The sequence below is a fragment of the Zeugodacus cucurbitae genome, chromosome 4 (genome assembly GCF_028554725.1).
Source record: "Zeugodacus cucurbitae isolate PBARC_wt_2022May chromosome 4, idZeuCucr1.2, whole genome shotgun sequence".
Classification (NCBI taxonomy): Eukaryota; Metazoa; Arthropoda; class Insecta; order Diptera; family Tephritidae; genus Zeugodacus; species Zeugodacus cucurbitae.
This window is the reverse complement of record NC_071669.1, coordinates 23,893,452-23,911,941: the sequence shown is the minus strand read 5'-3', so window position 1 is coordinate 23,911,941 and position 18,490 is coordinate 23,893,452. Positions and strand designations below refer to the sequence as shown.

The 18,490-nt window shown below is 35.7% G+C and overlaps 1 protein-coding gene across 4 annotated transcripts in view; it reads right to left on the bottom strand.

Annotated features, from left to right (window-relative positions):
* Nucleotides 1–231: 231 nt before the first annotated feature.
* Nucleotides 232–18,490, bottom strand: part of LOC105214770 (protein Teyrha-meyrha) — a 39,866-nt gene continuing 21,607 nt past the window's right edge. For 2 of the 4 annotated variants that reach the window (XM_011188378.3, XM_054229385.1), the window contains exons 2-9: nt 18,147–18,386; nt 16,934–17,084; nt 4,770–5,392; nt 4,506–4,667; nt 3,839–4,211; nt 2,189–2,441; nt 1,708–2,059; nt 232–1,439 (exon numbers count right to left, since the gene is read on the bottom strand). In XM_011188378.3, coding sequence (XP_011186680.3) covers nt 1,230–1,439; nt 1,708–2,059; nt 2,189–2,441; nt 3,839–4,211; nt 4,506–4,667; nt 4,770–5,392; nt 16,934–17,084; nt 18,147–18,386 — 2,364 coding nt within the window. In that variant the 3' untranslated portion in view covers nt 232–1,229. The remainder of the gene's footprint in view (nt 1,440–1,707; nt 2,060–2,188; nt 2,442–3,838; nt 4,212–4,505; nt 4,668–4,769; nt 5,393–16,933; nt 17,085–18,146; nt 18,387–18,490) is intronic. The other 2 variants (XM_054229384.1, XM_054229386.1) reach the window with 2 other exon arrangements.

The following is an 18,490-nucleotide window of genomic DNA, read 5'->3' as shown; positions in this document are numbered from 1 at the left end:
CAAGGAAAATTGTCGCATTTGGATGGAAGAAGAAGAAGAGACAACGGCTTGTAGTGGTTTGTGGGCCGGTGGAAACATCAGTCTATATTTCTTCAAAAATGAAATGGTGACTGTTACCGCGCCATGATAACCGACTATTTGATGCCTGAAGCTCATGATCTCGGCGACATTTGATTTCAACAAGACGGCGCCACTTCCCACAAATCGTTTCAATCAATTGATTTATTGAGAGAGCACTTCGGTGAGCAGATAATTTCACATTTTTTCCGGTCTATTGACCTCCAAGATTGTGTGATATCATACCGTTAGACTTTTTATGAGGACAATCCCGCTTCGATTCATGCTTTGGAGCAAAACATCACAGTTGAAATACTCGAACGAGTCATCGAAAATTGGACTCAACGGATGAATCATAGTATTTGTCAAGAAAGTATTTATTGGTCGTTCACTAAGTAATTTCATTTGATGACATCAGCTGATCTTATTGAATACATATTTGCATCCAACTTTACATCTAACTGCTTTACCGTTATATTATATATATGAACAATTGATAAAGTAGGCCTTTTTAGGAAAAAAACTTTTTTGGTATAGTTTTAGTTTGGTGCCCTGTTGAAGATGGGTAATTTAAAACAGTATTTTCGGCATATTTAAAGAATAAAAAACCAGTTCAAGCAAGGCGAAAATTATGTGATGTGTATGGAGAAGATGATGCTAATGCCAAAGTTGGTTTGATCTTAATGATCCTCCACTTCCTTGAAGGCCTCTTGAAGCCGATGTGGATAAAAAAATCGTTGATCGGTGTACGTCGTCGAATAACAAATCGAGAGATTGCTGAAAGGTTTAATTAGTCTACTGCGACCGTTCACAATCATAAGGAACGTCAAGGATTAATTCTTCCAGAACGAAATGGGATGTGCTATCACTCCCACCATTTTCTGAAGATTTACTTCCTACTTGAACAATTTTTTGGTTGGGAGTAAATTCACCTCAAATCAGGACGCCAAAAATCACAAGGCAATCTTTCAAAGCAAAAAAATAAAATTATAATATAAGAACATCCCTAATGTTTATACAGACAACTACAGTCAGATCATACGCAATTTTAGATGTATATCGGTACAGTTATCAGTTGAAATCATAGTTATCATACATATTTGACGGGTTCCACGTGTGTTTTCTTATAACGATATATACTATGTATGTGTTTGAGATTGTTGCATAAATTCTTAAAGATTCACCAATTGTTGTGGTGATGGCGATTTTCGTACCTCCTGTTGTTGTTGCTGCTGCTGTTGTTGTTGTTGTAGCAGATTCTGCTGCTGCTGCTGCAAGTCCTTACTCAGCCGATAGCTGCTCATTACATTGGCACAACTTTGATGGAAATATAAATTCCGTCCGCGGAAGAAGGACTCCGTTGCAAAGTCCTTTATACCTGTCTTAAAGAGAAGAGCAGAGAAAATTTGTGATTGCATTACTACCGTAAAAACATACTGAGTGTAAACATTAATATTGTACAATATTTATGAACAAAGTAATATACAGTGGTGAGTATATAAGAAGTTGTGTGTGTGCAATATAGAAATTATAGTAGGGTAAAGAAACAGCAAGTATTTTAGAGATTAGTGCAGCGTTTTCTCATATTAATTTAATTATTATTTTTTTTTTGTTATCAAGACGGAAGACAGAAACTCAAATTATTCGTACCTTACAAATGAAACATTTGTTTTCATCGTCCGGTTTATTATCCGAACTAAATCCCACCTTTAAGTCCATTTGCGTATGCGCCGCTGCCATTAGATTTGCATTGGCGCCACAATTGCCACCGCTAACACCACCGCCGCCGCCACCACCCATACTGTGGGCATTATCTGCTTCCGCTTGTTGATGTTGTTGCTGCTGCTGTTTAGCGCGCAACTCCTCGAAGGTGCTATACTTGGAATTATTGTTGTTGTTATTGTTATTATTAGCTAACTCAATGTTTGGCTCGGTGCTGGTCACTTGCGGTTCCGAACGTGGTCGCTCCTGTTCAACCATCGGCGAGTGATTATCCGAAGTCCTTTAAGAGAACAAAAGTAAAAAACCAAAATATAAATTTAGATATTTATTTTAGTAAACCCGCTAAAAATATTTTTTAATAGTTAAATATCCCCCTCAAAAGATGTTTTTCTTTTAATTGCCTGATTACCTGCTACTAACTACAGTTTCATCGTACTTTCGTTTTTTGCTGCTGCAGAGATTCGTCATTTTAATAGAATCATCGTCATCCACAATGACATCCTCGTCGCTGTCGTTGGCATTGCATGTTTCCATCGCAACATCCTTGCCGTTACAATTTGCGCCGCCCGCAGCACCGCCGCTGGAGCGCTCATCAACGGCGCCACACGAGTCCGCGTTGTAGAAGTGATGAGTTGTCGATGACAGTTCGCTGACATTTTTCACTGTAATTGGTGGTGAGAGGAAGTAAAAAAATTAATCAAATATGTGAGACATATTCAGAACAAAGTTGGATTTATTTGTTTTGCATTAATATTTTTTGTTTCCTGAGAGTTTTGGGTTTACAGGGAGGTTATAATATATAATGCAGCATCGAAGGGCCCAGAAAAAGAATTGAATAAATCACAAAAAAGAATTGAACAAATAAGGAAATTGAGCATGAAACTTGTCCTATATTAACAGGAACTTTCGCCATTTCAGCTTCATCTTCTGAAAATTATGTATTTTTCTTGTATTAATGTTTTTACCGAACAATGGATTTAACTACAAGTCGATTGAATACAATAATATATTATTGCGACTACGAAAGTAAACTGCGCATGATCCAATTATTCTCCAATTTCTTCCCACTCTTATCATCTTTGGAGTAACGGTAAGGATACAAGTATCCATCATCTAAAGAGATTGAATATTTTTTGTTTAATTGTCCGCTGATTAGTCGACTGTTCCAGCCTAAATAGACAGATTTGTGGAACCTGAGATTTTATTATTAAATTCTCAATATTTGATTTTTAAACGATTGGAGGGAGCTGTTTTTAGATATAAATATACGGCTTCTGACAACCAGATCACTCTAGTGTCTTTACAGTGAAGGTTACTGGAATTAAAAAAATTAATTGGAATTAAGAATTAAAGAAAGTCTTCTTGTTTTGACAAGTCACAAATAAACAATCGGCTTTAAAATCTCTTATGTCTCTAAGGATGTCTTCAAAGTTGGTAAGATAATGCCTTGAGCTGTTAGTATTACTAACTTCCTATCTCTGTTAGAGTTTCTAACTCTGTTAGGAGTTCTAACGGGATACTGTTGATTGGTAGACATGCCTGCAGATCGGAAATACCATGCAATGATTACTGCAGAAGCTGTCAAGAAATAGAAGAAGAAGAAATCGTAGAACATCTTCTATGCGGATACAAGGCATTATACAGGAAAATAATGGCAACTATCGATCGCGGTTTTCTCGACGATGTCTCGGTTCAACTTTTGTACAGTTAAAACTTTTGGTATTAAGTAATTTCAACAAGACCACTGATTGGTTCAATGAGGACATGGTAGTGTGAGGGCATATCAGTTCCGGTGGTATCACAATGGGCCTCCTAAGGCATCCACTATATGTACATACCTACTCCCCTACAACATTTCATTTTAAGAGAGGAGGAACATAGTGTAAAAACATCAAATTCAAGGACCCATAGCTTGTCGACTGACGTCAAAAGACAAACCTCTTAATTTATGAACCCTTATATTTCTGATGAAAGGCAATATGATTCGAAAAATATAAAACTATCCTTCTCCATTATTAAATGTAGATTCATATATATGTAACTCTCGAAAGTGACTCACCACTGATATGTCCTTGCGGCGCTGTAATCGTGGACGCTGGATGGTGTTGTGGCTGATTCCACGCTTGCGTTATATTACCGCCACCGCCGCCACTGGTGCTGGTTGCATTCAAATCATCCTCATTACTACTCGTATCCTTATTCATAACACATGCCGTTCGAAATAAGATGCCATCCAGTTTTCCTGGTTGACTATTGCTACTATGCATATTGCTGCCTAATGTCGTATTGACAATGTTGTTGTGGTGACCGTGACTCATGCTGTTCACACTGAGTTGAGAGTGCGTCGTCAATTCGGAGCCGGAGTCGGGCACATCATCATTACAACTCTCAACGTCGACCGTTTCAATTTCTTCTTGCATTTTGGTATCCTCCTGTAAATTGTTTTTTGTTTTTTTTTTTTTTTTTAAGAAATGGAAAAGGAATCTATATTTAGTAAGGATTGTAAGGTATTGTAATATATAAAAACAAAAACAAATTATTCAAAACATTATTTGATAGAGAGATCTCTAATCTTATTATAATATTGTGATCAATTCCTTGGCGAAACCACCGCCTCTCAGAAGCTCTCAATCGGATCCCGAATGGGAACCGTAATTTCGGAAGCCTAGTTTGGTACTCAGCGTCTATTGAAACTATTTGCATAGCCAAACAAGCCAGAAACTCACCTCGGGTGGCATTTTTCCGGCTTCAATCGCATATTTTCGCTTGCATATCGGACAGGAATTACAGAACAGATTCTCCATAAAGTATAAATCGTTGCCATATTTTCGTTTTCGTCCCTTTATTCTCAAACGATTTTGCCTGTTATTGCGTATCCGCTGAAAAGTCTAGATACATATAAAATTGACACTATTTAATATACCGTTAACTTTTAGAAATTTAAATTATATTAATTATTGTATTTAGCACAGTGGCAATACTACACTCACCTCCCAACGATTATGGCTGGTGCGTATGGCATTCTCCTGCGCCGGACATGGCGGCGCAAACATATAGGATGCCTGTAAATTCGTACGTTCCATACCCGAGCTCAGCTTATAGAGTCGGTCTAGTTCGGTTAGAAAGTGTGAATTCCATTCTTCTGCCGAAATTTTTATACCACAGATTGGGCAAATATCCGGCACATGACCCGGCGGCAGATTGAGCACACTCGCTAGTCCACCGCTACTATTGCTGCCACTCGAACTGCCACCGCTGCCAATGCCCACACCAACTCCACCGGCTGTGGTCAAGCCACTGAGACCACTCGCCACACTACGCAAACCCGCACAGCTCACGGGTATACCAAGGCCGCCCATACCGCCCAGACTCGCTGCGGCCAACAGACCACCGTTCGGATGATGGTGATGATGATGTGTGTGATGATGGTGATGGCCGAGATGACTTACTGACGCGGGCGAGGATGTGGTCGACGCCACTGAGGCGGCTACAGCAGCGGCGGCGGCCGCCATGGAAGTGGCCGTTGAAGCTGCTGATGACGCTTTGATGCCAACCATGCCACCACCGCTACTGCTACTGCTGCTGCTGCCACCGCCATTGTTGTTGTGTACATCTGTGGTGAAAGACGAAAGTGTAAAAAATCAGTTGGATTGTGTTTTTTTTTCAAGCGCAATGTTTTTTGTTGTGGTCTGTTACAATTGTGTGTGAGAAGGTGGGTAGTTGAAATTTCGCATTTAAATGTGTGATGAATGGGCAGGAGTTGGTAAATTTTTTCGTGGTTTCGTCGCTCGTTTGTATGCCATGCTGCTGAGGCATGTCAAACGACAGCGCGGACAGTAATGTGTGGGCATTTAATTAAATGTATGTTAAATTGATTTAATTGGCCATTCGACACGTTTGAATGAGTGCAGTTAAGTGGAAAATAATTGAGGTGCAAAGTTATGAAAACATATTTAATAAAATATATTACTGAGCGAAGTTTAAAGCCCCTGTAATTGCAGCATTTGTGGCACAGGTAAGAAAAAATATCCCTGTATGGTCTTTGTCGTAAAATTTAAATTAAATGTAATCTGAAGAAAAGTGAGCTATTATTTGGTACTTTGCTAGTTGATGAAGTACCAATGGAACTAACTTTACTTTTAAATATAACTTAAGATTAGATTTGTAAGCTAGCATGAAAAATTTTTTTCTATGTTTAATGACTCAGTTCATAAAGTAAGCTACTGAAAACTGTGCTGAAACAAACGAAAGCACCCAAGAGAGCAAAATTCTATCTTCATTATACCATGTTTGCGCAGGTTAATTAGATGAGGTGATTAAGTTCAACAAAGTAAATAGTAAAACCTCTAAATGAATAAATTTGATTTTTTTTAATTTTTAATGAAAATATTAAATATTTTCAATGTTCGAGGTGTGTTCAAAAAATAACGGGAATTTGAAATTTTGAGTAATATTGACAATATTTTTTTTATTTTTAATGAAAATATTGAGAATTTACGTTATACGAAGTATGTTCAAAAAAATAACAGGAATTTTTATTTCTTAATATTTATTTATTCGTCTTCATTAATGTTGTCGCATTTAAATGGTCGCCGTTCGATTTATGCACTTATTTTGAACTCGTTTTTGGGGAAGCCCTTAGCTCTTTCAGGTTTGCGCGTAAAACGTCGGGCCTTTAAGGTTCTCATTATTTTTGGAAATAGGAAAAACTCACACGGAGTTATGACTAGGCAGGTCATCGTTACATTGTAGTTTTTGGCCAAGAATTCGCGAACAAGCTACGAAGTGTCAGTTTTTCACAAGTTCATTAAAATACGTCTAATTTTAGTGGCTGCTACAGACAAAGTTAGCAATGAATATAGCTGAAAAATGTATCGTACATCAGGGGCGTATACTGATATATCAATAAAAAAATAAAATAAAATAATAAAAAATACAATTGGTATTTTCAATAATTGGAAATTTTAAAATTCCCGTTATTTTTTGAACATTAATTTTTTAGTTTGAATCTGCCTTTATATACTAAAATAAAATAATATATAACTGATACATTTAACATTTTTAACATATTTCGCAAAATATTTTGGATTACTGTCATTCCTTTACATGACAATTTTCCAAAATTCTCAGTTAATTGATTCACAGTATGTTAACATGTCAAATGCCATTACCTTTTTATATCATACACATATCACCTTTTTTTACATTCATAAAAAAATTAAGCCCTGTTTAGCTCTAAACTATAGATTCCAAAGGTTTGCAAATTATTTATCTGTAAGAGTTAATATCGCTTACAACCACATTTAATTGTGGTTTCGCCAGCATTGTTACTGAAATACAGCTGTAAATTGCACTACTAAGCACCCAACTATACTAAGTCTGTATTTTAGGCTTTGTGGTGTAGTCGTGCATGAACTGTACTTACAAACAAAAAACAAATAAATTTGGTCACTGTTTAACCAACATAATATGAATTGCAGTTGACGGCAGAGTTGCACAAACCTTTTATTCTAATTCATAAGCTTGAAATGACATACAAAACAGTAAATAGTGGTGTGCTTTTTAACAAACATGTACATATGTCTGCTTGTGTATAATTTGCGCAAAAAGTTATTTTATTTTTATTTTCCAACCGTTTCAACTGTTATGAACAGTCACATTCGGACTCATTGGTTGCCCTTAACAGCGACATTTTGTTTTGCGGTTTTCTGCTCAGAAAAGCAGAGCTTTGCTCGTGACAGTTGACACTTTTTTGTGGGTTTTAAAATTATTAAAATAAATCGCTGTTTTTGGTGTTAAAATAACAAAACTTGATCTCTTGGTATTTTCAAAAGAATTTAATTAGACAAAGCTAACTGAAATTATATAATTTATTCATGAATTTGGAATCCCCGCAAAACTAATACGATTGTGTAAGTTGACGTTGAGCAACACCAAAAGTTCCATCAGGATCGGGAAGGACCTCTCCGAGCCGTTCGATACCAAACGAGGTTTCAGACAAGGTGACTCACTATCCTGTGACTTCTTTAACTTGATGCTGGAAAAATTAATACGAGCTGAACATCATTGACATAGTTCAGCTAATAAAAAGACAGCGGCTACGCTGGCTAGGTCATGTTGTCCGAATGGACCAAAACACTTCAGCTTTGAAAGTGTTCGATGGAGTACCCGATGGAGGAAGCCAGATGGCGCCAAACTGCAAAACGGCGGAATGTTTGGCGCGCACTGCTGGATTCGCCTATAACTTGCTAAACGGTTTCAACGCCAATTACATACATACTACAATCAGTTCAACTTTATGTTTTTATAACACAGCCACACAAAAAAAATCGTTATGACCTGGGGGTCTTACTATGTGTACTATATGATTTTGGGGTCCCAGAATCCAAATTTGAGGTCCATGATCTGCATGAGATCAGGGTTTTGACATAACCCCGGAAAACCAATATGGCGGCCAGTGATTTTTAAAAGTCATCGGATTCGCATGGAACTCGCTACTTGTTTAAGGATTACGAATCCGGTGTCGGCTTTTTTTTCAAAATTCAAAATGGTTTACACTTTCAATATTATATAACACACCAAATGTTTTGGAAACACTACCCCTTCGCAGGACCTCAATCCGATTGAACGCTTGTGACCAAATTTTGAACGTGGAATTCGGGAACATGGTAATTACCTCAAGGGAGAAAAATAGATTTTTAATATTTCTTTTTATAATTAAAAAAAACTCCGAATATTTTTGTCTTTTTGTAAATATTGTACTTTAAATAGTCATATCAAAGACTAATTCTAAGTGCTCGTTATGGAAAGCAGCTTTTGCGGTATTTCATATATACTTTTTTGGATTATAATTTGTGACGCCATGAATGGAAGCTGGGGAAAGCTTGGATTTCAATTATTATCACAATTTGACAGTTCGTTTTTTTAATGACGTAACGAAGTTATTTTTCTCTATCAGTAGTGTTTCACCCGACGAATTGTGCTATGTTAATCTTACTATGGGCTTAACTATTTATTTTATTTTTTGCCAATAATATTTGAGAGTTATTAAATATTTAATATATTCTTGAAAAGCTGATATTCGGTAGCTAGATTAATTATTATAATGAGACATATAATTTATTTTTGAAAAACTACTTTTTTGAAAAAAAAAAAACTTTTTCGAAAACCGCTTACAATCACCGAAATTCAAATATTTATAAAATACCCAAAAAAGAGATCACATAAGATTTACTTTCACTAAGCAGAAACAATAAATCGAGTTTATTGGTATTCATTTCAATTCGAATTAAACACCATAAATTATAAAGACTACAAATATACCCCTTCCCTGAACAATAGTAAACACACTTTCATAGATATCCACATACATACATACATATGTATACATGGGTACAAATCGCACATTTTTTCGTATTGTCAAATTCAAAGCAATTAATTACACCAATTCAAACATGTAAAATACGTGTTAAAAGTGACTGAGACGCCACCACTCGCGCCTCATTGATTCCATTCGGCCACTTATAATACTTTCCGCCACAAGCCAAACCAGGAAAATTTATCACCTCCATACTCTTACACACTCGCATGCATATTTGTTGAATCAGTTTTATTTTAAAATAGCTAAAACGATTGCCCCTTGCCATAATCAAATAAAGAAATTTGTCTATAATGGGAAATAGCTGGACTGAAGTCGTAATTCCTGTCGTATCTCCCCCTAACCATTGCTTGGCTATTTACCGCCCGCCACTCGCAACAACTTATGCATATTTGAACACACCCACTAACACACCCGCAGCATAGCGTTGCTTTTGGGGGGGCCAGTAACGCGGGTGTGAGTTTTATAGATTTTCAAAAATGTAATGAAAACAATTTTCAAATTCCAACGGCACACTTTTGTTGGCATTCCAATTGCTGTTTTTGTTGCTTTTGCTGTGCGTTGCCTGAAATTTGGTGGGGAGTAAATTTTTAAAGCCAAATTTACCGCATATTTGCCTCTTGAATGAGCAGACGATTAATTTTTATTACTTTGTTAAATGGCGTTTAACAAGCGTATCCCTCGCTTCGCTACTCTGCTTTCGTAGATTGTTAGTTGTTGTTTTTTGTTTGTTTGTTAGTTGTGCTTATGTCAATACAATAGATGATTGATAGATTATAATATGAAATTTGAAAATATTTCTTTATAAATACAAGGAGGTTTCTCTCTTTTTGAACGTTTCTATATCATAAATTGGTTTTTTATATAAACTCTTTTTAGAACCAATATCTGCGTTCAGGACTTTAATTCCGAAAGTTTCAGGAATTTCGAACGTTTTCTAAGAATTTCACCAAAATATTGGCGTTTCGAAAGGCATTTTTAACATATTTCTAATGCAGTTTTGGTTAGGTTTGGTTATGGGCTGATCTTGACAGTAGTCATGAAGGATCTCACTTGACAACTATTAACGCCGATCATTTGTGATGCCAATAATTCTTAAGTACGGTAAAGGATTGTGATATATTGTTCAATCGCGTTAAGTCCATAACTAATTTAATGGTTGCATAGATTACTAATTTTTATAGTATTTGAAGAGAAATAACAATTTGAGCTTGAAAGCCGAGCTTTAGAGATCTAATACGTTTTTCTTTTGGAAGCCAAATATCTCTTCTTCATGGCCGGACCACCCAAAACTTTGTTTTTGTAGAAAATTGATAAAATGTCAAATGGATTAGCAGGTTGATTTTTTGACTAAAGCTTTATCAATCAAACTTTCTGGAAGTATTTACTTTTAACTCTTTATTATGTGGCATGAAAATGGATGAAATCAAATTATAACCTCCCATACAAAGGTTATGTTGTAAGCTGCTAGAAGTGGTTCAATTCACTAAGGAAAAACATTAGAAACTTTAAATATTATAGTAAAGATGGTAAAGAAGGTAAAGAAGAAAAGCTGCACTAAGATTGTTATAAAAATATACCAAAGGCGTGGCACTGCCCACTTATGGATCAACTCGACCAGTCTCGTTTTAAACTTCCGGTGGACTTTATACCATATATATCGCTTAATATGTGAGATATTTCGTAAAATTAAGTGAGCGTAGGGTCTTACATATAGTAATGTAATTTTGTAGTAAAAATATTTGAATTGATCCAGGAATTCTTCCAACTTCTTTATTCTATATCTAATGATTTTTCTTATATTGGTGGACTTTATGCCGAATATATGGGTCAAATTATGTCTTATCTTAATAAATTTATATAAATAAATTGCCAGGTTACGTCCGACCTTAGCACTTTCTTACTTGTTAAATTTGAAAATAAATACTTTTTTAATTCTCATTTACAATATTATTTGTTAGAGATATTGTACTTTATACACCCATTAATAATAACCAAGTGTACTTATAATATCAAAGAAATATCATATTTAATACAAGGCTTGTCGGCACGCTCGCAAAGAAACGCTATACTTGCAACATTTAACTGTTGCCAAAATCCACCAGAAAACTCAAGTGCCTGGAAGCGGTTGAATGAATGGCTAATTTTGACGGTTGGCAAAAGAAAAGTGAGCAACTCAAAGGGTTGTAAGCAGAGTATAGAGCTAATTTTTTGCAAAGAGTGCAAGCGCAAGTGGCGTTATGAAGCGCCGCTACAATAACAAAACATAATTGCCACGAGCACACTCGAAATGCATAATGGCAATGAAGAAGCGTTTATTTGTGTCGGCTCGACGCATCGCAGCCCACAAGTATGACAGTCACGTGCACTGGCCATACTCATTATATATACAATAAATATGTATAATAAATGTATAAGTATGAATGTATGTATGTATGTTTGTGTGATTTACCATATGTAAATCGTTTGATGTTGACATTTGATGGCCTAATTTAGCTATAAAATGTATGAGCAATGAAATAAAATATTTGTAAATCCTTCAACGAAATTGATGTGGCAAGCCAATTAAAGCATTTCAAAAATTCACGCATTACAGCATCCTCATGCCGCGCACACCCTTTCATACATATACACTTTCATATATAGATACATATGCCTACACCCTGCTATAAATCACTTGCGCTCCCTCCCCAATTTTTTGTACATTGCCACCGCCTGCCTGCTGAAAGGCTTAAATAAACGCATACACACATTCGTACATATATGCCTACACATATTTACAGTTGCACGCATTCACCTTTCCCCCTTTTTGGTGTAACTTTTGACTTTTGACGCTTTCTGCGTGTGGCCACACTTTGAAACTTGTGACTTTTGTCTGCCACGCCGCTCCACACACTCTTCTGCTCTGTCATTGGTCTTTGGCCTTTTCGTGACTTTGTTTATTTGTAGGCGAGCGCTGAGGTTGCAGCAACCGTATGATTGCAGCTTGCATTTGTATAATTTACGGTATTTCATTTTAGTGAGCGTTGCCATATGGTCGCACACTGCCGTCGGCATAGCATAGCATAAACATAACACTCAATGCGTTATTTTATCAAAGTGTTAATTTATTGCACTTCAACATTTATTTTGATAGTTTTGTGTTTGTGATCCAAAAGAATTTAGAAATTGACATTCCAAATCGGGGAGCATAAAAATATGGATGAAGAGAATTAGAAAATACATATTTCTATGTAAATAAATGAATTAATTTGAATTGTTTCCAACCACAATTTTCTTCGGTTTCAGAGCTGAATAAGGAAGGACACTTTTCATTGACGAAGTAAGGTTATATTGAACACATGAGAAAAATTTTTACACTATTGCCAATGTTTTCGCAAGATTTGAATCGTTCTCCAGTTATTGGGCGCAAAGGTAATCTACTTCTCATATATTTGTAATGAAAAATTAATTTCCGGTGTAGTAAAACAGTCGTGGAAAACAAAAATGCTGACTAAAATATTTAGGCAATTCATAAGCTATGTTGTATGTCTTACGTCTTATTTTAATATTCTTAAAAAATACGACACTTGTGAGCACCCTTAATTGTTGTATGTCATATTTTGTCATATTTCTACACTTAATCATAGCGATTTTTGCTGAGGCCAAAACCAGATATATGTACGTATTTTCCAGATATATACAATGTGCGGTATAAATCGGTTGAGAAGTGTTCGGGCAGAAGGGCACGAGGAAAATTGACCACTGACCGACCCAAAAAACCGGTTCTTCACAGAAAACCGACTACCCACTCGTCGACAACACGCAGTATTGTATCAGTCATATTTTAATTTTGCATGTGAAACAACAACAGTGTTGGTATGACAGTCATAAAAAAATATGACAATATGACGATATGACCTTGTGAATGCCCTAAATATAAATGATTATTATAAGGTATTTCCATAGAATAGGAATTTTTCAAAGAATTTGAAATTATTGGCCAGGAAAAACACAGTTTTGATCATATTGCTCATGATTGTTCAGTTGTGGGGCTGATCGTTACGATAAAGGTTATGAAGAATCCCACTTGAACAGCTAAGGAACCCGGTCCTTTGTGAGAAGATCTCATTAGAAAACTCACAAAATTTTGATGGGTGAATGTGAAATAAACAAAGGGAAACTAGAATTTCAAAGCACAATCTGACACTGATCAAATGAAAAAAGGGTTTTGAGTTTCTGATCCGATTTATGATAATGGATGAAACACGACACACTCATACATCCTGAGTCCAATCTAAAGCGCTTGATTTTTTTGGGATTCACATTGAATATATTTTCATATTTTCATATTTTCATTGACTACCTCGAAAAAAGCAAACAACAAACAATATTGCCATCAAGTTCGTCATTGGATAATTTAGACATCGAGATTATACAAAAACGCTTTTTTTAAAGACAACACTCCAACTCATTCAGTTTATGATAGGACTCATAGCTGGAAGGAATATTTGTCACATTTGGTCTCCAGGGACTATTTTTCATTTCAGATTCAAAAGCTGCCTTCATAATAAAAGATCTCATGATGAGGTCAAAATGTAAACAAACGGCTATTTTGACTTCGAAGATTTCAAGACTTTACTTTATACAACCCGATTCGAAACGTTGCAAGACCGTTACAATAATTAAATGTTGCAGATTGAAATTACAGTAGAACTTGGCTAACTTGAATCATTATAATCCACAAAAAACTGAGAGCTACTCAGAAGCTTATTGACTTATCTAGCCGTGCTCGTACAAATAAAAACAATTTATTGTTGGCAATATTTCCACATTATGTATAATATATATAAATAAACTTGAACATTTCAATCCTTTTTATAAGTAAACATTTCCGCCACTAAAAGAGTCCGCAGTCAACGCCGATATCCATATGTTGCCAAATCGCATTACACGAATAGCCGCCATATTGGTTTTCCACCAGCAGTAGCTAAAGCATTATTTTGCATACAAAACCAGCAGTTCACTGAGCATTTGGATTATGAAACCAGTTTGAAATTGTGTAAAATTCCACAATTGAATTCGCTGGCAGCCAACCGTCACGCCGCGGCGGCCACAATTAGCCATGGTGTAAGCATTGAAGCATTGCCAAGCAAGCTTTGTACTCGTATATATTAAATGACCGTCTATTTATTTAAATATAAATGATACGATTTTAATTAGCTTTGGTTTGGCAGCGTAACAGTAATACTTTTTAGGCATACACACGACGCTGTTCGGGCGACAGTTGGTACAAATTGCCGTGAAATAAAATATTGGAAATACTATTTATGCATTGGTTCTACGAGTATGTATGTGTGACATAATAAATATGTGGGATGTGGGCGTGCTATGAATTATGATTGTAAATAATATAGTTTCATACTATAGATGTATGTATGTTCATGTGTGTGTTTGCAATTAAGCTCAAAAATTGGTCACGTTCGCAAATGTTTGACAAACTTTTCTAATTACTCAAATAATATTTTCTATAAACAAATGTTAGTTGAAATAAATCTGTGGTACATGAACTTGTTGTGTTTTAACCACTTTGTGTTGGAACTGGAAGGGTTTGAATAGTTTGTGTGGCACCACAATGAATTTAAAGTCCCATGTTTGCTATTGAGGAAGACTCATGTACCTTAAAACGAAAGCGTGGCGACTTTGCATTGCCAACTGACATTGTTAACTATAGTTTAGCTATTTTCTTATAGAGAATCTTGCTTTAAGAAGATCAGTTGTATGGAAGTAGTGGAACCATTTATTAGTTTAGTTTCTCAATAACTAGCGTTGATCTTCGCTACTTCGATAGCTATAATGTTTAGTTACTTCGTTACTGCTATCTCAGGCAATAGTTGCTATCCCGATAATTTTATATGAGGCAATATTGTCAATAATTATTGCTTATGGCTTACAAATTTCAAATTATTGACAATAAATAATTCTTTTTGGCTTTCCTTGTGAATTAGCTAAATATTTTTTAAACAACAATTTGCTCTAGATTCTAAATAAACAACTAATTAAGAACCTTGTGAACACCTGATGTTTTAATAGGGTATAAAAAATGGAGGTACTGAATTAAAATTAGTTAATACAAGTAAGGGCTAAGTTCGGTTGTGACCGAACATTTTATACTCTCGCAATTTATTTATTTAATTTTATTAATATTATAAAATACACAATTTTACCAACTTATTTCACCCACATATTTTTCATATATATTGTATAAAGTTCATTGAAAGTTGGAAACCCTAATATTAGGTTTGAAGCACCGAGGTGCTCATGTTCTTGGGGCCTTGAAAACCTATGGTCCGATTTCGACGATTTTTCGAAAGGTTCTGTTACACTATAAATGTAGTATTTATGCAAAGTTCTGTTCCAATATCTTCACTAGTGTGTACTTTACATATTAAAATAAACTATTCAGATCGACTTCAAAGTTCTGGTATGTAGGAAGTAGGCGTGGTTGCGAACCGATTCGGCCTATTTACACAACATATCATTGGGATGCAAGGAAAATATTACAAACCAAGTTTCATTGATATTGGTCCAGTAGTTTCGGAGATATGTTTGTTTATCTATAAGTAGGCGGAGCCACACCCACTCAAAATTTTGTATATCAATTTGGATGGAGACTTTCTATACCTTTATAATGCAATTTAATGCTTCGTGTGTTTTCCCCTACTGAATTAAAGTATTTTTAGCAGTTTTCAACATAAACTTTGTATGGGAGGTGGGTGTGGTTATAGTCCGATTTCCTCAATTTTTGGACTGTATAAGGTAGTACCTAAAAGAAACGATTCTATAAAGTTTGGTTGATATAGCTTAAGTAGTTTACGAAATATGTGAAAAAAACTTAGTAGGGGTGGTGCCAAGAAACAAGTGTGCCAACTTTCATCAAGATATATTAGTTTTTACTCAAGTTACAGCTTGCACAGATGGGCGGACGGACGGACAAACAGACATCCGGATTTGAACTCCACTCTTCACCCTGATCACTTTGGAATATATAACCCTATATCTAACTGAACAAAACTATAATACTCTCTTAGCAACTTTGTTGCGAGAGTATAATGATTCTTTGAGGAGTTTTTTTATTGCAGTATTTAACCACATACATATGTATATAATCAGTGAACAGTCCGTGTATTAGCCCGTCAATTGTAAGAAAAAATTAAATACTTTGTTTTTAACAAAATTGTATAAAAAACCGCTGTTACTATTATATGCGTGGATAGTCATACCTAAATATTTATAAATTTAAAAACCTAACATATAATACATCTAAATACATATGTGCACATTAACAGCATGTGAATAAGTATTTACACACGTACACATGTAAATATTATATTCAAGAGGGATGTGCGTTGATTTTTTTGAGTGACGTATCACTCTAAAAATGCATTCAACCGTTAAAATTGCTCAGTATGCTGGAGATCAAAAAATTTAATACAAAATTTGCGTTGTACCTAGTGGAAAAATGTCCAAAATCAAAGTCGAAATATTGCAAACAAGCTGTTGATTTTTATCAAGCCACATTTTTTCTCTCCTCACTGCACTCACTGGGTCGCAATTTTTTTGAACATGCAAATTTCGTATTTTTTTCCTTCTTTATCCCATTTCACATTTCCATCTCACAAGTAAGTAAGTAAATAAGTAATCAAATGCAAATACGCCCACAAATTCTCTAGCGCGCATTAGCTTAGCGTGAGGCAAATGTGAAAAGCATTTGAACTGAAAGTAATACAAACTTACGCCTTAAATCCCTCGGATCGGAGTTGTTGCTGCGCGGACTTTCACCCTTTTCACCGTTGTCGTAATCGTTTGATCCTTCCATCGATTCGTGTGAAGTGCATGTGGGACTCGCCGAGTCTGTGCGAAATGAATCGTTGCCATTGAAGAGATTCTGTGGAAGAGGAATTAAGAAAGTAGATGCTTGATGAAAAGTAATTTTTTGTGCGAAAATACATCACATATCTTAGATAGAGTTTCATATCGTTTTGGGTAATCGAGATAGGAATAAAGCCAGAAGCTATCTAATTTAGTTTAACAAGGTGACTAAACATTTTTTGGACCTTTTGTGGGCGTGGTCTCACATATCGGATCTATATTAGCAACTTTTTTAGAGAACTCTGTGGTTAACTATCTAACGGTCTATCAATTTGAAAATCCATATTTTCTGACATCATTCCGACACCGTCCATTCGTAATACCAACATATTTTGGAAAGGAGCGAATATGTAGGTTGAAAGAGCGGCCAGACTTAAGTGCTTATGTCCTCATTAATTCAACATTTCATTGGATTTGGCAATAATAGCTTTTTGATCTATACAGTCTCAACTGGTATTCACGAAGGAAGTTGCTAAAGTTTCGTCATCCTCCGCTATCTGCCAACACTCTGCTACTAAGTTTTTGAAGGTGAATATCTATGGTTTAAGGGTTCTTCATATTTCCTTTTCCTTAAAATTATTCTTGTCCAACACTTACTATTTTACAAATTTGTGGTACGCTTTGTATTGGTTGTGTTCCAAGACTTTATCTGTTCCTCTAATATACTTTACTTCAAGCAGCCACTGAAGGACTTAATTAAAACTTGATATTTAGGTAACAATACGCTGTGACACTTCGGGCACAGTGGATCGCTTTAATTGTCACTTGACTTTCCACAAGAGAGATAATTGACTTGCTGGTTATTGCAGAAGACCTTGCGCCTTTGATTTGTAATCTTCTAGTTTGGAACTACCTTTCGTTTCAGGTTATGATTCATTGGTGAACATATAAGTTTCTCTGTCGATACTCTGGATAACAGTACAATGGTTTCATTGGTGAATGTGTTAATAAATAATTTCAAAGCGTTTTGCTACAACATACTATAAGTTTAAACCGATTTTGAGCTACTTCGTAACTTTTATGAACAGTCAGAACTGTTTGAAACTACGATTCCTGTGATATTTATTTCAAAACTCACCTGATCCAGTGATATGCCAATATATTTTGGTGGTGAAAACGCCGACGGCAATTGGAAATTCGATAATACCGATGGTTTGCCGAGTCCCCGGTCGCTGGCAAAGTAACTCGCTGGGCCGCCATTCGCCGCCAACATGCCATGGTTGAGCGTCTGTAGCAGGTGGGGATGGAAGCTGTGCAGCAGGTGTGTGCCGTAGCTACCGACAAGTGACATATTGTGCAGATCTTTGGCGTCGGGTAACTGTAAGAAAAAACGAGACACACAAAATGTTACTTTCTTCTTTAGCATGCGGAAATATAATGCAATGCAGATAGATTTTATGAAAATGCAATAAATACTATAAA